This window comes from Eretmochelys imbricata, chromosome 9 (assembly GCF_965152235.1).
Source record: "Eretmochelys imbricata isolate rEreImb1 chromosome 9, rEreImb1.hap1, whole genome shotgun sequence".
NCBI lineage: Eukaryota > Metazoa > Chordata > Testudines > Cheloniidae > Eretmochelys > Eretmochelys imbricata.
The window spans coordinates 54,420,858-54,443,161 of record NC_135580.1 but is presented as its reverse complement, the minus strand read 5'-3'; the positions used below and the strand labels follow the sequence as shown (position 1 = coordinate 54,443,161).

The 22,304-nt window shown below is 44.4% G+C and overlaps 1 protein-coding gene across 2 annotated transcripts in view; it reads right to left on the bottom strand.

Annotated features, from left to right (window-relative positions):
* The window catches only part of UBXN7 (UBX domain protein 7), a 55,698-nt gene that overhangs the window by 13,913 nt on the left and 19,481 nt on the right, over positions 1–22,304 (bottom strand). For both annotated transcript variants that reach the window (XR_013347064.1, XM_077825879.1), the window contains exons 6-10: positions 21,318–21,464; positions 20,861–20,951; positions 18,775–18,902; positions 16,510–16,903; positions 15,592–15,671 (exon numbers count right to left, since the gene is read on the bottom strand). Coding sequence is in view for 1 of the 2 variants with exons in the window: in XM_077825879.1 (XP_077682005.1) it covers positions 15,592–15,671; positions 16,510–16,903; positions 18,775–18,902; positions 20,861–20,951; positions 21,318–21,464 (840 nt within the window). In the remaining variant the exon portion in view is untranslated. The remainder of the gene's footprint in view (positions 1–15,591; positions 15,672–16,509; positions 16,904–18,774; positions 18,903–20,860; positions 20,952–21,317; positions 21,465–22,304) is intronic.

The following is a 22,304-nucleotide window of genomic DNA, read 5'->3' as shown; positions in this document are numbered from 1 at the left end:
TATTCCATGCCATTCGGCCCAGTCACGTTCCTATGCCTATGTAAGGGTGGCACCAACCTCACCCTCATCAGATCTCTCCCACTGGAATCCAAGGCTAAAGACTCCAATGCAGAGGGGATGGAAGGTAGGTCGTGGAATACACATCTGTACCCAAATCTCAAACAACAACAAGTTACAGAACAGATAAGTCACGGTCATTATTTCTTCGAGTGGTTGCGAACGTGTATTCCACTCAGGTGATTTACAAGCAGTAACTGAAGGAGGTGGGGCTCAGCATCTACCTAAAGAACGACCGCAGGACTCCCTTTCCAAAGTTTGCATCTGATCTAGATGCAGTTGTAATAGCTGCACTGAAGACCAGGTAGCTGCTCTGCAAATGTCCAATGTAGAAACGCTGAGGAATGCGACTGAAGCCGCTTGGGCCCTTGTCAAATGAGCTACCAGTCTTTGTGGAGGGATGGACTGAGCTACTCCATATACTGCCATAATATAAGTAGTAATCCACCTGCAGATTGTCTGCACAGAAACCACCTGACCCTTCACCCAATCAGCGTAAGACACAAAGAGCCAAGGTGAACAATGAAATGGTCAGTCCTTTCCAAATAGAATGCCAAACAAACAATCTCACATCCAATGTATGAAGGTGCTAATCCTCTGTATTCGAGGGCTGTTTAGGAAAGACTACACGCGAATACATAGTTTAAGGTGAAACTGAAATCACTTTAGAAAAACTTTTCTTACATGTCCTTAGGGCCAACTTATTCTTGAAAAACTATGTGCAGAGGCCCTGCCATGAGAAAAACCTGTCTTTTGTCAAAGAATGGACAGAGAACAGGTTGCCAAGGGCTCAGATGGATGTCCTGTGAGGGCAGCCAGCATTCAATTATGGTCTCACAATAGTGCTCTTAACAGGAAGTAGGGATCACCACCACCACCTTTAAAAAATAAAGTCTAGCCACAAGGCAGTTATCCAAAGGAAGTCAATTTTGTCTTGGCAGGTGGAACACCGAGATAGCCACTAAGTGGACCCCTGAACGAACATAAGAGACAGACCTGAGGACTTAAAATGCAACAGATAATCCAAGAAGTCATGAAGGAGCCTTGGCCGGATTCCTCGAGCTAGAGACCACACTGAAAAACGCTTCTACTTGGCCAAATATGTACTCCTAGCAGAGAGCTTTCTACTGCACTGCTTCTGAGCATTTTTCTTCCTCCTCATCTAACCATGTGTTATGGAATGGGATGTAGGTGGTCCAGGCTAGTAGTCATAGCAGGAGTCATGGCTAGTGGGTGGAGCAGACGTCCAGGGTGGGGAGTGAAGCCAAGGGTCAGCACCAGAGTCAACTGCCAATCACCAGAGGGGCAAGCCAGAGTCAAGGTCACAAGTTAGAGGCCAGGACTGGTAACTGATTGGAGACGAGGCGTAAGGGCAGGAACTGGAGGAGACACGAGGATCAAAGCACAGAACAGGAGCACGGTGGGAACAGATGTAAAGAGAGAGGTAAGAGGCCAGGAGCGGACCAGAGCAGGAATCAGGAACAGGGTTAGGTGAAAGAGACAGGCATAAGCAGGGTCCAATGCAGCCATAACAGGAAATCACCTTATTGCTCAGACAGACTTCCTGTGCCTCCTTCAGCCTGAAATAGTGTGGTTGGACCAATTGGTGGAGCTGGGTGATCCTTCAATCAGGGTTCCTGTGTGTAATGTCTTGGCTGAGGCTATAGTCCTACTAGCTTCTCGGACCACCAGGTTTTGACAGACATTGGGTGGAGGCCAGGATGCAGCAGCGGTCTTGGTTCATGATCCAGGACATCACACATGCAGCATCCATGCCAAGAGATGCAGACTGATCAGCATTGGATGCCAAATATTGTGTCAGAAGGTTTGGGAGGAGGTGAAAAGGTCTGGAAGGCTGAACAGAAAAAAAAAAAGTCCAAGAACCAACACTCATCACACCAGTTTGGCTAAGACAGTATCAATGTGACATGATCCAACTTCAGTTTGAGGATAAACTGAGGAATTAGCAGGAACAGGGGGAAAGCATACATCATCTCTGGTCCCCAGCCTATATGAAAGGCATTGCTTAAAGAGCTCAGACCAAAACTGACTGCATTTCTTGTTGTCTTTTGTTGCAAAACTGGTCAATTGCTGAATACCACGATCTCTGAACACCTTGTTCTTCAGGGACCATTCATGATTCTGGAAGAAAACTCTGCTGAGGTGGTTGGCTAACTGATTCTGAGCATGGGGTAAGTGTGCCACTGTGGGGCTAATATCCTCCTTGATGCAAAAGTGCCAAAAAGACTTCACTTCCTGGAAAAGCTGGTTGAAGTGAGTTCCCCCTGTGGAACACTGCGGTAGAATTACTGGTAAGTACATGAACAGCTGTGCACCTGATTTCAGTCCGAAAGGCCTGGCATTCACTTTAAATGGCTCAAAGCTCCAGAATGTTGATATGAAGAGAAGCTTCCTGTTTGGTCCCCAAACCTTGAACTTTTAATGACCCTAGATGTGCTCCGCAGCCCACTTTGGATGCAACAGTAACTGTAGTCCTGGTTGGAGAAGGGCAGGCAAAGGGAACACCCTGGCAAACGTTGCTCTGATTTCTCCACAACTCTAGGGAATCCAGGATCTTTGGTAGAATCCTTACGAAGCTGTCCATCACCTGACAATTCAGGAGAGAGACTTAATTTAAACCAGGCTTGAAAAGGATGAAAATGCAATTTTGTGTGCTGAACTATGGAAGTGCATGCTGTCATATACCCTAGCAATCTCAGGCATATGCAGATTGTAGCTGAAGGGTGAGGCTGGAGGCATAGATGGATGACAAATTACCTGAAGTCTCTCAATCATCAGGAAAGCTTTCAAACTCATACAGTCTAGCATGGCCCCAGTAAACTCTATGGTTTGTGCTGGCATTAACGTTGACTTCCCTTTGTTCAAAATCAGACCTAGATCAAAGAGATGACGGGTGAACTGGACGTGCAGAGGAGTCACGTGTTGGCCTATCCTTAGCCTCAAAGGGAGCACTGAATTGATGACGATGACCTGCCAGTACAAATCTCAAACTTCCTGTGGACTGGGAAAATTGCCACATGGAAGTAGGCAGCCTGAAGATTGAGAGCAATATACCAGGTAATTGTGATCCAATGTAGGGAGGGATTATACCCAGGGTTACCATGCAGAATCTCATATTTCATTAGTTTGTTGAGACCTGGAAGATTGAGAATAGATCTCACCTCTCCCTTGGATTTGAGGCTCAGGAAATAGAATTCCTCTTGCTGATGCTGAAGGAGGAACTTCCTCTGTAGTTCCCAAAGTCCACAGAGTCTGGATTTATGAGAGATGTCCCTGAAAAGGGGTGGGGTAGGGAGGTAGGAATGGGAAATGAACATAAGTTGGATGGCATAACCTGATCCCACAGTGCGTAGGACTCAGTAGTTGTTTCCCAAGGACTGCAGAAGTTGAACAGCCTGTCCCTGAATTCAAGGGATATGGTGAGACTGTCACAACTGGAATGCCCCTCTCGATATGCAAGTCAAATAGGCTCCCTGCCTGAAACTAGCAGAGAGCAAGCTGACTGATTAAAATGGGACCCAGGGGGTTTTCTCCTCTGTGATTTACATTCCTTTCTAGGGAACTCTAGCTGCCTAGCAGGGTAGGATGACTGTTGGAAACATTGCTATGAATGATATTGCTGGTGACCTCCATAATGACGTCTCTTTGTGGCCAGGGTACAAATCTCCCAATGACTGCAAAGTAGCACAAGAGTCCTTAAATGAATGTAAAGTCTCACCAGTTTTCTTAGAAAATGAAAATGGACCTCTATGTTATGTTGGATGTCAGGAGCTATGCCATAAACTTGCAGCCATGAGGTATCATTACAGCTGAGGCCAAAGTCTGGACAAAGGGTCTGCTACATTCAGTGCCGACTGCAAAGAAGTCTTTCCCACCAAACAGCCTCGGGCAACGAATGCCTTCAATTCTTCCTTGGAGGATTCTGGCAACTCATCTGTAAACTTGGACATAGTGTTGCAATTTACTAAGTCATATCTTGTAATGAAGAGGTTGAATAAAAATTTCTCCCCCCATCAAATCTAACCTTTTAGACTGTCGTCTTTTGGTGTGCATTTATACCTAGTCTGCCACAGTCTTTCGTTTGTCACCGCCACAACAAGGGAATTACAGGCTGGATGTGAGGAAAAAACCCACACAAACCCTACCTGGGGGACATACCGCCTTTTATCAGTACACCTCACAATAGGCGTTAAGGATGTGGAGGTATTCCACAGAGACTTTGTAGGTTCCAAAACTGACTCTCCCTGTAAGTGAAACATTCTCCCTGGAGCTGAAGAATGAATATCCACTGACTTATGCGTTTTCTCCTTAAACTCGGTCTGAATACCCGTCAAAGCCATTTGTCTCAATAGATCATGATAGGATTTAAAATCCTCAGGCACCAGAGATAAAGAATCTGGCACTGCAGTGTCATCTGGTGACAAGAAAGAGGACACTAGCAAAACCAGTGACATCTCTGTGGCAACATGTGTCTGTAACAAGGGCTCAAGCTGAACCAACTCAGAGGGAGCCCCTCAGTCTGTGACTGCTTCACAAACAGCTCAGGCAGGGAGATTACTAGGGGACAGGCAACCCTGTCCTCGACTGAGCTATGGATCAGGACGTCACAAAGTGAGGAACCTCCCAGGGTTTCCAAGGAGGCCACTGTGGATTGGGGTATGGCATTGGTGACCATTAGGAACTAGGCCAAGAGTCTTTATAGTGCAGGAATGGTACCCCAGGATGTCTCAACAACCTTTGAGAGCAGTAATGCAAAGGTGAAGGAGAGGGAGATGTCTCCAAACTTGATCTTACAGAACCTTCCAAGTAGGCTGAAGGTAACGGAGGAGCAATTCTAGGCGGAGCCTGTCGCATCCAAAGCCAATATACAGGTATCAGTGGAACCAACAATGGCACAGGAGCTGGCACTTCAAGTAGTGAGGGGGGATTGCACTCGTACTCAGTGCGTAAACAGATGTTGGTGCTGAAGCTGAAGCTGGTACCGGACCTGCAGATACAGACAGCACTGCAATCGTTGTCAGCACCAAAGATAGTACGGGGCCAACGAGACTCTGTACTGAGAAGGAAGCAGACAAATTCTGCCCCTGGGTTATGATGTGGTGTGGACAACAGTGCAGACAATAAATGATATGTCTGCAATCAGTCTGGGTGATCCTGAAGCTACCGAAACAGGAAGCCACCATAGTTGTCTGTTCCTGAGTAAAGGGAGAGTCAGGAACAGAAAGGCACAGCAAGTCCACTGCTGCCTGATAAGTCGCCAGCGTGGAAAGAGACTGTGCTGACACTGTCCTCAGTAATAGACTCAACAGACACCCCACAGAAGGTACTGGAGTCAATGGTATGGCGTCTAACTAGTCACACGCTGGTACCGGAGAGTAGGTAGATGACTCTAATCTATCTTGTGTATGGGAAGACTCAGTGCCAGTGTCCACTCCTCTTAGAAGGGAAGGACAACGCTCTGAGCTCTGGAATGGCCCCAGTCCATTTTGTGAGTTCTTTTTCTCAGAGATCTAGAAGAATGCTCTCTCTTCCTCCCGGGTGGAGGATCCAAATCCAGCTATGGAACCCCAGTATGTACCGGCTCAGGTGCTCTCTGGAGGGTCTGATGATCTGCGGAGGTCCCTGGTGTCAAACTGGGCCTCATGGGCTGCTCCGAGTGCAAGTCTCTAGCCACTTGTGTTTTCTTTTTAAAAGATCTGCAGATGGAGCACATTTCCTTAATGTGCCCTTCCCCATGGGACAACAAACACGGAGCGTGGGGATCACTGGTAAGGACAGCCATTCCACATGATTGATAATGCTTAAAAATCCAGTGAAGGCACCACACAAGGCTACATTTCTACTAAACTACCTCCTACAGTACTACTAAAATTAACCATTTACTCAAAAAGTACAGAAAACATTGCAATAGAGAAACATGAAGGGAGATACCACACCGAATGCTCCATCTCAAGCAGCAAGTGGTGAGAAAGAACTGAGTAGGGTCAGGGCAGCACCGCTCTTATATTACCATGGGAAGGGCTAGGGGCTTAAGGGTGTAAGTGCTGTCCTGATGCATGCTGCTAAGCAAAGTTTTTCAACTTTGGTGCACTGGGCATGTGCACACCTGAGGGGAATGTATGCCTCCAATCACTGGAAGAACATTAACTTTGATATTTTCTAACTTTTGAGTATTTAACAAATCAACTGTAACTGTTTCGTTTCATTGGATGAAGTGAGCTATAGCTCATGAAAGCTTATGCTCAAATAAATTTGTTAGTCTCTAAGGTGCCACAAGTCCTCCTTTTCGTTTTGCGGATACAGACTAACATGGGTGATACTCTGAAACCTGTTTTTGCTATGGAATTATAAGACTTTTTAAGAATTCAAGTAAAATATAAAAGCAAATTTGAAAAGATTCCACACAAATGATTGCTGGCTAAGACAAGGCATAAATGAGGGTTGAAGTGCATGAAGTAAAACTGGTTCCCAAACATAAGATTAATAGCTTTGTCAATGCTCTTTGGGTGTGATTTTTAACACAGTGATATTCAAATCCCAGGTCTATAGAACAATCTGACAATGATACCAAAATATCCTGTAGGTTTGGTATATTTTCTTTAAAAATGTGCCTGAACTAGGGTGAGACCAAAAACTTTCACTTGGAAAATAAAGCAAAATTTCAACTCAAGAGTAAGGTGAATGTCTAATATATCGCATTTGGACCAAGCCATGTCCTCATTTTCTTCAGCTAAATAGTAGTAGGCATCCTTCAGTCTCGAGAGACCATAGATCCGCACCCCTGAGAGAGAAAGAATTTACTCAACTGTTTTTTATGGCAGCCGTGACCGTGGCTGAAGAGACCCGCTCAAGAGAGAATCTCCGATGCGTCTGACACATTTAAAGGTGGTGTTTCAATCCTTTGGGCTCTGCTTTCTGCGAGCTCTTTTCTCCTCTGCTAAGCTGAACTGCTTTCTCTCATAACTCTGGAGACCTTTGTTAAGCTCATTTAAAAAGGCTGCGGTCCCGAGTGTGATCTTCCCAGTTATCCACATCCATGTCCATTTCTTTGACGTCTTGCTTGTACACATCCTTAAAACGCAGTTTTGGGTGTCCTTTGGGTCTTTTTCCAGATGCCAGTTTGCCATAGAGGATATCCTTTGGGATAAGCCCATCATTCATTTGGCACATATACCTAAGCCAGCAAAGGTGTCGCTGTTTGAGGAGTGTTTGCATGCTGGGTATACTGGCCCACTTGAGCACTTCAATATTGGTGACTCCGTCCCTCCAGGAAATTCCAAAAATTTGACAAAGGCAACACATATGAAAGCTGTTAAGCCTCTTTTCCTGATGAGAGTAGAAGTTCCATGCCTTGCTTCCCGAACTAAAAAAGTGTGTCGGTTAAATGATACATGATAAATAGCAATCTTACCCTAGTTCTTCCCAGAGTTGAGCAAATGCTCTCTGAAGTTTTGTACTTTTACAAAAGGACATCAGAGAATTCCAGAAAAGGCTTTTATGTCTACTCAGTTTGCAGGGTCACTGCTGGTCATACCCCACATCATGAGCAAGCCTGGTTGCTAGTAGTATAATGGTACTTGGGAGAGTTATGCTATTGCTACCACATGACCACCTTCCTATTATAGTAAACAGTTCTGAGGAACAGTGCAGAAACGCACCAGGAACTGTGTTGACAAAAAAATTCCCATGTTAGGGGGATCCCACTATGGGGAAAGTTCTATTATCTATGTACAGAGGGGAGCTGTGGAAATATGTAGTCAAAATTAGAGAAAAGGACCCAAGAATCAGGAGTTTTGTATTCTATTCCTGTCTATCACAAAGGGCAAGTCACTTCTCACCGTTTTGCTCACCATAAAATAAAGAACACCTAAAACGCTGGAGTCAGATGAGACGATGTTTGTAAAGTGCTTTAAGTTGCTAATGAAAAGGTATTTAATTAGAAAGGTTATCATATGAAAGAAGCAAGCAGCATTAGGACCAGGGAAGACACTGGGGAGCCTGTATAGGGACTGGACGTGGCAGTGAGAACAAAGAACCAGCAGTGTCTGAATGTGGTACTCTTGGGGGGGATTCTGCACTAGTGTGCATGCGCAAAATTTATGTTCCCTGCAGATTTCTTTGCTTCCCCACAGAAAAATGACTTTTGAGAGGGAAGCAAAGGGAAGTGTGAAAGTAGAATGAATTATATTGAAATTATAATTCATTAAAGAAATGCTACTTGAGGGGTTTGTTGAAATATAGTTGTCAGGAAGAGAGATGTTAAGGAGTGTGAGACAATGGGTCCTCAAACTAATTAAACTTAGAGCTCCTCCCGAGCTAGGAGATTGGTAAATGTTAGTATGCAAATAAGATATGTATGTATATTTGTCAGTTTCCGCTTTCGTCTCTTATGTTAAATTGGCTTTGGCTTAGCTGTATAAATAAGTTATCTTGAGCCTCAGAGAGGGGCTCACATCTGGGTGCATTAGCAAAGAGCTTGGCTAATAAACAGAGTGGTCTGACAAATTATGTGAGTCCTGAATCTGACTTTGACAATTTGGAGGTTCCACCGAGATGGCAACCGTCTTCTCTGGGGCTGTGTGACTCCTGACTGTTCTTAGGACGGCCGTGGCAAGCCGGCACCTGGGCATTTGGCCCGAGCGGTCCTCTGCCAGAACGGAAGGGTGCATGACCACAGTGAAGTCTACGCCATCGAACCTGTTGGTTCCCACTCTGTTCTGGTAGGGATCCCGGGATCTGACATCAGGAATCTGGTCAGGTAATTATTTCTGTGTTTTGTCCAGACTGAGGACTGTCTTGTCTCTGTGTCTATCCGTCCTCCCTGTGGTGTGTTTGAGTCTGGGTGCCGTCTCCGTCCGGGGATCGGCTGATCAAAGGGTTCCTGTCCCCATGGTCTGAGTGAGTGAAATCTGCACAATCGCAGCCGCACCGCACCTTGGGTAAAACCCTTGGTGTGAAAGCAAGGGCGATTGAGGCAGTAGCCTGTGGGCTCCTTTTGTGTGTTGCACCGGGCATCGCTCTGACGAACCCGACTTTCCTTCTTGTGTGATTGGTGTGTAAAGTCCTCCTGAATGGGTAACCAGACGTCTAAGTCGGGACAGTTCTCTAAAGGAATGCCGGTTCAGTTTATGTATTTTAGGAAGAGTCCGGACTCCTGTAAATTTCTGGAGAAATGGTCTAGGCTAAGGGGGTCAGATAGAGTGGCTACTACCACCACTATGCTTCTGTCCCCAGAAGCCTTTACAGCTATTCTGAGGGAAAATGGGCCCTTTTCCCACAGAAATGGTCTATAAGGGACTGCTGCAGGCAGAGAGAGAATCTGATCAAAATTGTTTGACTATTGGGTAATGTAATCAAAATCACTAAAGGATGTAAGAGGTTTCTATTGGAACTTAACTTGGCTGCTCCTGGTTGTGTCTAGTTGTACACGATGGAAGTGTAATCGGGGTACAGTTGTGTAAAAGAGTAATCACAGTGCAAGGGATGTTAGGCAAAAGAGAATTTTGCGTGTGTGTATAGTGCTAAAATCCAAAGCTGTGTCTCAGCTATTACCTGAGAATAAACTTGTAGCTTGGTACAGCAGAGAAACTATTGCAAACATGGTCTGTTGCACAAGAGGGGAAACTGAGGTACACCACCTCATGAATTTCATAAATGATCAGTGAGTGGGGTAATTCACTAGTCTGACTATAGAACAGCCTAACTATAGAACAAAATAAGTACAGCCTGGAGGTAATTCTGTTTTTCCTGCAATTAGCAAAGAAATTTGCAAAAGAAAGTGGTATTATTATTAAGCAATAATCTGTCCCCACCAAGGCGGTGGAAATTGTTTCTTTTGTTTTTAGACTCTACGAGCAAGCTGGCGCCAGCGGAAGAATAACTCAGAATACCATGGATCTATGTTTTGTGTTGTTTCTCTGTGGTGTTTGTCTTGTTGCTAGCATTGTTGTATTTTAATGAACAGAAAACCTCATGACATGGGTGGGGGATGGCTTCAAAAGGCTGACCTCGGGGGCGGGGAAGATGTGTATGGGAATGCAAAAGGCTAACTTAGGAGAATCCCAAAATTCAGTGGCCACTGTTAGGATCTTGGGACAAAGACCGAGTAGACGTCTTAAAAGACAAACTCGGCCAACTTAAAACTAAATTGGCAAAAGGAGAGGTTGATTGTTTCATGCAGTGGTGGGAAGAGGCAAATCACAGGTGGACAGAATCAAAGATTCTGGCTTCTATCCCACCAGATGCAACTCATTTTACTGTTGTTGATTTCTGTCCTGGTTCACCCTGACTCCCAGTTCCTGTTTGCCTTTTCTTACACGGGGCAACAGTACACATGGACCACACTGCCCCAGGGGTATACTGAAAGCCCGTCATTTTTCCCAAGCATTAGCCCGAGACCTTGCTGACCTTGTTTTCCCATCCAGGTCCACACTAGTCCAATATGTAGATGATCTACTCCTCTGTTCCCCTTTGTTGTCTGCCTCTGAAACTGACTCTTTAGTGCTCCTTACTGCCCTAGCAAATAAGGGTCACAAAGTTTTCTCACTCTAAACTACAACTTTATCAAGCTTCTGTCACATACCTTGGCTTTCTCCTCTCCCAGGGTTCCTGTGCACTTTCTCCCACCCGCGTCCAAGCTATCCTTAGCTTTCCCCAACCCTGCTCCCCACGCCAGGTCCAGAAGTTTTTAGGCATGGCTGGATTTTGTAGACAATGGATTCCCCAATATGCCTCCCGTGAAAAACCTCTCCAGGAACTCACTCGATTCTCTGTGCCTGACCGCATGCCGTGGCCCCCTGAGGCCAATTCTGCCTTTGTTTCTCTCAAACAGGGTTTGGCTTCTGCCCCTGCCTTAGGGCTTCCTGACTATTCTAAGCCTTTTACCCTTTTCTGCCACTAACAATCTGGGTGTGCACTTGGAGTTCTCACTCAGATGCACGGAGAAAAGAACCACCCAGTGGCTTATTTCTCTGCCACTTTAGACCCTGTTGCCCAAGGCTTACCCCCCTGCCTGCGTGCTGTGGCTGCTGCAGCGTGCCTAGTTGAAATGTCTGATTCCCTTGTTCTCCACTCTCCTCTTACCCTCTTGGTCCCTCACTGACCTCACCCTGCTCCAAGACTCTGCCCCAGAAACCGAGAGAGAATCCTGGGTTGCTCTCTACATCCCGATTCCTTTTGGCACTCGCCTACTGGCACCTTTGTAGCCCTCCTTTCACTCTACCCATCTCTGGCCGCCCTGCTACACGGTGTTTCGCATGTCATAAAGGAGGGGATGGTCTCTGCTGTAACAAAGACAGGATGGTGGGCCCCCCCATTTTAGCTCTTTTGCAGCCCGCCACTGTGCAGCCTGTACCATTTGCCAAAGCCATAATATTGGTAAACCTGTAAAAGTGGCCATGGGGTTCCGGGGCCTGCCTCAAGCACCATTCTTGAACAAATACCTAAGTGTCAACAATATGAATTTATATTGGTTATGGTATGTTTATTCTCCGGTTGGATTGAAGCCTTTCCTTGTTGCAAGGCTGACTCACTGTCTGTTGCCAAATGTTTGTTAAATCATATTATGCCTGCCAAGGGAATTCCTGCTACTCTGTCCAGTGATCAGGGTATACATTTTACTGGACAATTTGTTCAACACCTGGACTGTATATTGCATATCAAACACCTGTTGCACTGTCCCTACCACCCACAGAGTGCAGGTGCAGTTGAAAGAAAAAATGGTGTACTTAAGAATAAGCTTGCTAAAATTTGTTACTCTACAGGATTAAGCTGGCCAGTAGCCCTTACGGACATGAGATCCACTCCATCCCAAAGGCATAAATTAAGTCCCTTTGAAATTGTTATGGGACACCCTATGCGAGCTACGACTACCATTACTCCCGTTCCAGATTTGAACTTGACTCACAGTGCGCTTCTTCAGTATTGCAAGGGACTAATGCAAGCTGTAAGTCACTTCCATTCACAGGTTCGAGTCGCCTGGCCCACAGAACCCACCTCCGATGCTTGCCACAACCTCAAGCCAGGTGATTTGGTCTACGTACGGCACCATCATTGAAAGCACGCCTTGGAGCCCCGGTGGAAGGGTCCTCATCAGGTACTGCTTACTACACAGACGGCTGTTAAACCATCTGGCATTGCAGCGTGGATACATACTTCACAGTGTAAGAAGGCACCATCCCCAGAGAAACTATCACCACCTCAGGACAACGCAGAGTCAATTTTGACTCCAGAAGACGACGTAGAGGAACACTCTACAATACCTTACAATCTACGCTCTCGTAAGGGTTGCCAGAAGCAGACAACGAACAAAAAAAAAACCCAAAAAAAAGCAGTAGCGAGCCTAGTGCCTACTGCCTGGTGGGCATAAAACCATGACTGCGGTTCCCTCAGTTGAGGTTGTCAGAACCAGAAGAGCCTTGCCTCCAACATGCGCCTCTGCCTGTTCCTCAGCTGCTGGTATCTTACAGCCTGGGGAGACCACGATGACAATTCTTTTATCCAGCAGCAGGTATGGATAGCTCAGACCCTTAATATTTCTAATTGCTGGGTCTGCAGCCACATCCCAGCCCACTCTCAAACTGGTGTTCCTGTCCTGGCTATCCCACTCAAGTCCCCAGACCTCACTGGAGGGCCTTGTCCGTTTAACAAAATATGGAACAGCAATGACACTTGGGAAGCGGTGGGAATAAATGCATCTAAATGGATAAGTGTGGTGGAAGGAAAAGGTCACTGGTGTTGGGTGTGTAATGGGACAGGGCTGGATCTGGGGAAAAGCCGTTGCCTTCAGCATATTGTGGCCAATGGTGTATGGGATTATTCAAACAAAACTAAAAAGTGGCGGGCCAGGTATGGAGATATGAATTTTTTTCTCAACCTGGGATCAAACAGAGAAATCACTCATGTTCCCCCTACAGTAACCTTAGTGAAAACAATACAATCTTTCAATGTCATGCAAATCACACTATTCCTCGTAAGGAGAATTACCCTGTACCCTTTGGGGGATACTACTCCTCCTTTGCAAACACCTATATGACAAACGGGTGCAACCCACCCTTCCTGGCCTTAATAGGCCATCACTGGGTGTGTGGGACCAGAGCTTATACCGTACTACCAGCTAATTGGTCAGGAATCTGTTATCCCGCCCGACTCTTCCCACAATTCCAAGTGCTGGGAACCTTCCCTCAAGAACGCCTCCGCAATTTCAGGCGAAAAAGAAAGGACTTAACAGATGCCCAATGGTATGTAAACAACATAAGCCCCTTAACTTGGGAAGAGGCCATTGGCGGTTCCTTAATACCATTAGGGGGAGTAATACATCATGCAAAAAGGCTCCTAAGGTTACAAGCAGTAGTTGAAATAATGGTAAATGAAACCGGAGAAAGTTTAAGAGCCCTGGCCAAAGAAACAGGGGCAGTCCGACAGATAGCCCTCCAAAACCATCAGGCATTGGACATAGTGCTGGCGGCAAAAGGAGGGACTTGTGCTCTCATTGGAAAAGACTGCTGTGTGTATATACCAGACACCACCAATGAGGTAATAGATCGTGCTAGCCACTTAGAACAAATCGCATATCTTCCATAAAGAACTTGGCTCTTCGTGGGGAAGTGGCTAAGTAACCTTTTCAATTTCTCTGGCATAGGAAACTGGTTGTTTCAGGGAACCCTAACTCTCCTGTTTGGAATCCTAATAATTTTTGTATGTTTTCAGTTACTTTCCTGTTGTATCCAAAATTGTGTCAGGCATGCTACACAGATAGCTGCCCCAAACCAGAGTGCTAATTTGATGATTTTAAATATGACTGATGAACAAAGAGATAAAGAACGATTGATATGTGGAACCCAGTCATTGTTGGTCATTGCGTAGCTTGACCAAAAGGAGGGATTGTGAAAGTAGAATGAATTATATTGAAATTATAATTCATTAAAGAAATGCTACTTGAGGGGTTTGTTGAAATATAGTTGTAAGGAAGAGAAATATTAAGGAGTGTGAGACAATGGGTCCTCAAACTAATTAACTTAGAGCTCCTACTGAGCTAGGAGATTGGTAAACGTGAGTATGCAAATAAGATATAGTATGTATATTTGTCAGTTTCTGCTTTCTTTTGTCTCTTATGTTAAATTGGCTTTGGCTTAGCTGTATAAATAAGTTATCTTGAGCCTCAGAGAGGGGCTCACATCTGGGTGCATTAGCAAAGCGCTTTGCTAATAAACAGAGAGTGGTCTGACAAATTATGTGAGTCCTAAATCTGACTTTGACAGAAGCCACAAGAGTGATCCTGTGACCCTCCCCAGGAGTATGTTTCAAGAGGCCTAGGGCAGGTGGCAGAGAGGTAAATCACTGTGGGGCAAGAGGCGGGACTGTGGAAGACCTGGCTGGTGGTTTTTACCCTGCGCCAGGCTCAACTGCTAGTCCTGGCTGGGCTGCGGACAATGGGACTTCCTCTTCTCTTGCATAGCATCTGGGGCCAGGTCAGACCCACCCCCAGATTTATCCCACAGCTGAAGGAAGCTCTGCAAACTCCTTCCACTCCTTCCCCCCCCCCCCCTTGCTTCCTACACCCATCGCCCCTCAGCTGCAGGAATCCCTGTACAGGGAGCTGCTCCCCCGACCCCCGTGCATCCAGTTGCCCTCATGTGCAGACCCTCCCACCAAACCTCACCCCCCCACCCAGAAACACTCCCCCAATGAGCCCATTCCCCTGCATCTGGACCACCTAGACAAGCCAGCCATACCTATATCCCCACCCCACCAAGCCCTAGCCAGCTGCATCTGGACCCCCCACTGAGCTCTACCCCCACACACACACCCCCAGACCCCCACCGAGCCCCAACCACCTTCACCTGGACATCCCTGCAGAGTCCCATTACTGTTGCACCCAGAACACGCCCCCCCCAAACAAGCCCTTGTGCATCCAGATCCCCCTCTGAACTGCCCGCACTCAGATTGCCCCACACAGAACCCTCTCAACCCACACCTGGATCCCCCCACATTAGGCCTCTCCATACTTGGATCCTGCCTTGCTGAGTCTGCCTTCCCAAACCTGGTGAACCTGAAGCAGTGGTGCAGGACCCTAGCGTGTTTCTGGGGCAGGCCCGGTCTTTATGCTGTGTCAGGGTTGGGTGCAGCCTCACTGCTGAGTCAGTGACCTGGGGGAGGCTGCACAGTGATCTCCCACCTCTGTGCAGCCAGTGCCCTGTGCTTCCTAATTCCATGCTGGAGCCTCCCCATTTATTTGACAAATAAAATTTGCAGAATTTTAAAATATTGTGTGCATAATATTTTTGGCAAAGAATTTTTAATTTTCTGGAGCAGAATGCCCTCAGGAGTAATGTGGGAAAGATAGTTATATAGCAAGAAAGAAGCCTCATAGCCTGACAGCACAAGCCCCTCCATATGTATACCAACCACTTTCATATTTGGTTAAGTCTAATTTCAAAGTGACATCAGAAAAAAGTATTTTCTAGTTTCAGCTCTCTTCCATTCAAACAAGGATCTCCAATTAGCTTCACTTACCAGAAGTTTAGCTTGTTCGGGCAGTGAAATTTGTTCCCTCTTTCCATCTGGATACCTTAGCATCAGCTGTGCCTTTGGTCCTAGTGTAAAGTAAATTGCTACAGGTTAACAACAGGGCATCTGAATTGAGCTCTTTTGCACTTCACTCTAAGAGAGAAGAGGATTAGTGAGTGGAAATTAACACACAAAAGTCTTAAAGGTGAGCTGCAAAGCTTGGTCCATGAAGATGAACTTCTGTTACATGTATTTTTTTAATCAAAATCCCTGTTTTCATTATTTTTTTTTTAAGTTAAAACCAGTGACTGATACTACTCCTCCCCCCCCCATCTCCACAGGGAAACCACAGCAAAGGGAATTTAAGGTGCAGCCCTCTGCTGACTTCATAGCCATTTGCATGCCAAACTGATGCCATTCCCCTCTCTTCAGTGCACTCTCTACTTGAACACTGCTGCACTGTCTTGTGGAAAACTGCTGTAGTCCTACTGCCTACCAGCAGAGAAAGCCAGGGTGTGGGTGTGGGGGTGTAGAACTTTTGAGGTCCATCTACACTAGGAAAACGTGCACCGATACAGCCACACCAGCGCAGATATGCTGCATAAGTGCAAAATGGACTTACATTTGTGCAGTGTACCTCACTACGCACATCTACATTACACAAATGCCAATTTCTCTAATATAGATGGGCCCTCAGACCAATAGAAACTCAGAATACAGTTCAGTGATTAACAGGTTCTTGGCGTTTGTGACGTCATTTTATGCTGCTGAAAGTAGAGGGACGTATCCAAACGGCAAACTTTAAGGATAAAGACCAAAAAGGTGTTCTTAAAATTAGGACTTAAGCATGCTTGATAATATAAAAAGGCTGTTGCAAAGCTTTTTAAAAAAAATTTAAGTTACGTTTAAAGGGGAAAAGCTCACCATTCAGATCCAATCCCTCCACTGCACTTTCAGGCTTGTCAGCTGATTCCTCCAGTATCCCAGCATCAATACAGGACACTACTCGATGGTTTGATGTTGTTCCAGGATCAGTCCTTGTGGGAGGCTCAGGTGGAGGCCTCCGGCTCTCCTCTTTCCTACACCCCAAGTCCTTGTGTGGAGACTTCCTAGACTTGGCAGGATTCTCGGACTCATCATCATCATCGGAGCCACAAACAGAAATAAATTCCTCACTTCCAGAGAAAAGCTCAGATTCAGACTCCTCATCTGATCGGCTGTCCTGTTTGACCTGGGAGGAATCAAAATGTGTCTCCTGCAGGGAGGCCCTGATGGCAGCTTCCATCTGGCTATCCTCACTAGCATCAATGAGGCTCTCCTGTTTGATATAGCCATAACACAGAAACGAAAAAAAAACAACCCAAAAAACAACAAATAAGCAAAATATTTTAACAGGAATTAGAGGACTTTAACAAAGGGTTCTCAGGTGACATCTGATAGGTGTGTAATGATTAAATGGTGTGGCAGCCAGCTGTTCTACAATTTTAAAGCCTGCATTTCTCCTTTTTGAGGAATACGTAAATTCTCCACAATTGACATCTCCCCCTCCCCCACTCCACTATATTCTCTGAAGCAATGCTGATCATGGAGTACTGTCTATTCCAATCATTCCCAAACCTTCATAATATGGTGGATCACCTGCACTCTTCCAACTGTCCAGTCTTGATTTCCATATTGCAGCTACAGTATTTGTCTGCATGGAAAAGTACTAAAAGGTCTATAATAAAGAGGCAAGTTGTAATAAGCTCCCTTTAACGTGGTGGTCCCAAACTTTTCATGCAACACCCTCCCTTATCTCTGCTGCCTCCCACCTCCCAGGAGGGACAGTCGGGAGCCATGGCCAGGGCTCCTGGGAGAGGGGAAGGTGCGGAGGTAAGGGGGCTGAGGATGGGGCCAGAGCTGCAGCTGGGCCAGCAGTCAGTGGCGGGTGGCCTGGGGAGGGTCTGCAGTTGGGCGCAGGGGGCAGAGAGGGTGGGTAGTGCCTCCTCCCACGAACATTCCTCTGAACCCCCTTAAGGGGCTGTGCCCCAGCGTGGGGACCACTCTTTTAATGTGATCTGTGCAGCTGCTGGATGAACCTCTCCTTCTCTCAGGGCACAGGAGTTGACAGTTCTAATCCCAAGTTTTCTTTAGTTGCCAACCTAGTCTTTCCAGATCACTCAGTAGTTTGGTTCTATCCTCTGCTTGCAACCCCTTCAATCTGTTTTTTGCAAATTTCATCACGGCTTAGTTTATACTGAAGAATCACTCAAAAGACACAAACAAAACTACTGCACAAGTTACAGCAAGGTGCTTGGGTTTTAGTTTAGTTGCTCACAAAAAACTCTGGAAACTGTAAGAATCCAGGTTTGGGGTACAATTAGCAGGAAAAACAATTGTGTAAAGAGTGACAGAAGTGTCATCATTTTGAAAGAGGCAATTCTATTGAGATTAAGTAATCTAAACAGGAAATTATGCATTCTACACTTTTCATGGATTAACTCCAGTACTGAAATTTGTATTAGCTTACTGAAAGTCATTCTGCACGACATTAAAATCACAATGAGTATTTTTAAAAAGTTTCCTTTTAGGATTATTGTATTCTAGAAAACTGTACAAGTGAACCTGGTGGTGGGAGAACAAGCACTAGTGCCAAGTACCTGTACTTTCCTCTCACCTTTATTTTCAGTCCGTCCTTCCAAGACACCAATCCTACCACTTAGTCTTATTTTATTTGGAGGTGTGGGGTTGTGAGGTTATGGATACCACAGATGGTTGAAAACCCAACTACAGAGAAGAACAAACATTTTCCCCACCCCCATACTATCTATCAAATAAACAACATTTAAATTATAGTGCACCCTTTCTAATATTTAGACCTCAGAATTCACATCCACCAAACCTCTCATTTCTACCTAGCAATTTTAACAACAAAGTGCCGTAGTGAAAGCTCACATTACTATGGCTATTACATTTGTAACAAATACTATAGATTATGTAGCATCGAATAAAACAAAACTACTGATCAAAAAGGAGAGAAAGTACTTTCTCTGATGCATTATCTGCATGTTTTGTGTTTTTACTCACTTGCTAGTTCACACAAGTCTATTTGTATTTCCCATGCAGAGGGGTGAGAGGTTCTACTGGACCAGACACAATGTGCTGAGTTTAACTCTTTCCCTCCCCCTACCCACAAGGCCTTATACTTACAGAGCGGGAACATTTTTGGGGAGGGCTGGTAGAATGTCCATCCAATTGCCCATGCTCACCCAGGAAACCAGTCACTTGGTCCAAGAAAGAAGTTACATCCAGTTGGTGCCACTCCACTAATTTCTGGCCTATGAAAAACATAGGAACATTGGACTGCATTTCACTGAGGGGGACCCTCAAGAGATTTTTGCTTAGCCACAAGGAGCATAAAACAAATTTATCTTAAAGCACATAATGCTTATTAGTTTTTATAAAGGTCCAATTTTGGTCTGCAAAACTGATGAGGTGGTGAGGAGGCAAGGGTGGATTTATGGGGACCCTACATTATTTTTATACTAAAGGTCAGCAGTTTCCTTTTTCTCCAAAGCTTTCACACCTTCTAAAGAGCCTCATTCTTGGCCCTACCAAGCTAGAGGTATGAGCCGGTCTCCATTTAAAGTGCTGATCACAACAGAAGTAATGGCTTCTTTCCTGTATGCAAGAATGTATGCATACCACACATAATGAATGGAATGTTAAAATTCAAGTTTTGAGAAAATAAATTCACAGCTAAGATTTCTTCAGTGTGCATAACTCAATCTTTTGCCTAGATGGATCTGACATCCCAATCTGCGAGCTCTCTTTCCATAAATGTAACTCACTACAATATACATTTATTTGTTTTCTACCTTAAAAAAAAATGGGGAAGATTACAAGGCTGGAGAAGCAAACAAAACTAAGGCCTAATTCTATACAACAGAAGGTTAAATGGAAAAATCCTAATACAACTGCGAGGTCTTTCTTAAGCTTGCAATGAAAACGCCAGTGAAGGGAAGGGAATAGATATCAGAACCTGGTTTTCCTATAGCCACATACTAAGTGACTAGTTCTAAACAGAACAGCAAGGTTTGGAATTCTCAAAGGGCTGCGGCCCACCGGGAATAAAGACTCCTAAGTAAACTGCAATTCAGTCCCTTTGGAAGGAGCACTAGAGAGAAGTTACTCTTATAACCTTAGTTATATGTATAACCTTCGTACATAAAAGTCAAGAGCATTATCTGAGCCTGAGTTTCGGTAATGCAGATTCTTTTATTGTTATCAAGCGGTAAGAAATCTCAGATCAGCATTCATTACAGAAACCAATAATTCAGTATGAAGAAATTGAGGACCAGTAATGGTTTGGAGGGAAGGGAAGAGAATCAGAAAATTCCTTGGGGACCTTAAAAAGCCAAAAAACCAGTAGATTAATTTTGTCTAGCATTCCAAAAAAAAAAAAAAAAAAAAGGGTCAAAGCCAAAAGCAAACAAACAAAATATTGCACTGATATTTGAAAATTAAGATGTGACTAAAATAATAATTTCTGAGCCTCCTGGTAGTGACTAACATGCTACTATGACATTAACTTTTGATTTGCAGTGTTGTTGTAGCAGTGTTGGTCCGAGGATATTAGAAAGACAAGGTGGGTGAGAGTATTTTTTATTGGACCAACTTCTGTTGGTGAAATTGGCAAGCTTTTGAGCAATACAGAGCTCTTCTTCAGGTCAGTTTGAAGACTAAGACCCTAAAAGTAAGTAACGGACTTCAGATTTGCATCACTCAAGCAGAGAGAAATGAAAATAGTAAACAAGGAGCACCACTAATGAGTGAACAGATTTTTAAAATTATTTCACTTTTAACAGCCTAAGGTGTTTTTAATACCACAAGTAAAGAAATATTTGTTTATAACATGGTTTAAATTAGCCCTTTAAAGGGCACTTCAAAGCCAGTTCATGATTTGGCCATGAAGTGTTATCAATTTTGTTTTCCAAATGGATAGATAAAGTTAGCAACCTAAACTGAAATCAAGTGTCACTACGCAAAATTTGTGCAGAACTTGAATTTTTATTCATTTAGTTCTTTTGTTAGATTTTTAGTCCACATAATCTTTAACGGCTTCAGTACCTCTCAGAGAATGCTGCTGTTTGTGTACAGACCTTTAGAATGTTACAATGTAATTTACATGTTTTAACCCATATTAACTAGCACTGCCAAAAACAAGCAGAACTAAGTATTCCAGATTACAATCAGCAGTCTGTCTGAAGATCATATATATTGTCCTTTCTCTTACCTGTCCTCGGGTCCAGAATGGAGACATAAGGGAAATCTGCCAGTTTATAAAACTGTATGTATCTCTGTCCTTCCTCACTGTCATGGTATACCTACAGACCACCACATTTGAAAAAAGTTAATGCCTCAAAACTGAACAAAACGTGTCTTTATTTTACCATATACTCTACAGTTTGTAAGTACACAATTCCCATTAACTCTTCCAAACATTAGTATGTGGATTTTATTAGCGTAGAAAGGTCATAGACCCAAAAAGGGTAGTTTTGAACACATGGCTTTTAAAACTGTTTTAATATACACTCATTTCGGTAATCTGAGATTAAATCCACAGTTCCATCTTTCTTGGCAGTTCTTAGAGAGCACTGGGTTTTGTTTTGTTTATAAATTACAAGAGGCTTGATTTTGTTGTCTCACTCCTATCAACTCCTATCTTCAACGTATCTCTATTAGCCTCTCACCTGCCAAAAAATGAAATGCTCCCGGATAATGTTCTTCACAGCCTCGTTGCTCCAGACGTCACGGTTAAGACACTGGCATGCAAAGTCCTGCACATTCTGGATGTTAATCATGAGCCATTTATTCTGCATCTGACCACACTCTTTGGCCTTCAAGCAGACAGAAATAATACATTATTTAAAAACAAAAGGCTAGACAGAAACAATGTCAGCAACGATGGGTTGATTTGTGCACCAGGCTTCACCAAAACCCCTTTACAGTAGAAAGGATGATCAGGACTAGCAAAAGTCATCCTCAAAACACCTGACAAACAAAAGGCAGGGCTAGAAGACCTGCTTAACTGCAGTTCAAGTTGGCTAAATGTATTAAAAAAAAAATAAAATAAAAAAATCACACTTTGGTTAACTGAGATCAACAAGCCAAGCCCAGAAGGATAGGGAAAGGAAGCAACTTGCGAAGCAAAAGACTGAAAATGGAAAAAAATCTGAATTAACCATTTGTTCAGAGAAAACAGAGTGAAGTGAGTCACATCTGATAGCAGAGGAAAGACCTGATTACTCAAAAGGAAAGCCTGTGGACCCTTTTTCTGTGTAAATAGGCTAAAGCTACTGACTGGGGACTTGTATTTATACAACAGCCCCCTTTTTCCACTCTTCATTTTTTCTAGATTTTATGTTGTTAAACTTAATTTTGGTGTGACTGCCAAATCAGGAGTCATTTTCTGATGCTCATTCAGACTGCAAGTGGAGGGAGGGTGAGGGGGGAAAAGAGATGGGAGGGTTTGAAGTCGCAGGAAGAGATCTTACTGGTTTGAGTCACAAAGCTGGCATTGTCTGATTGGTTGGTTGCAAGTTAATGGTAGGAGTTTGATCAAGAATGTAATTCTGATCGCTGAATTGTCAAACCTGTTGAAAAAAAGAGGGCTTTATCAAAAGCAGGAATGCTCATATCTCCAGGATAGATTGGAAATAGTGATGAACTTTCCTTAA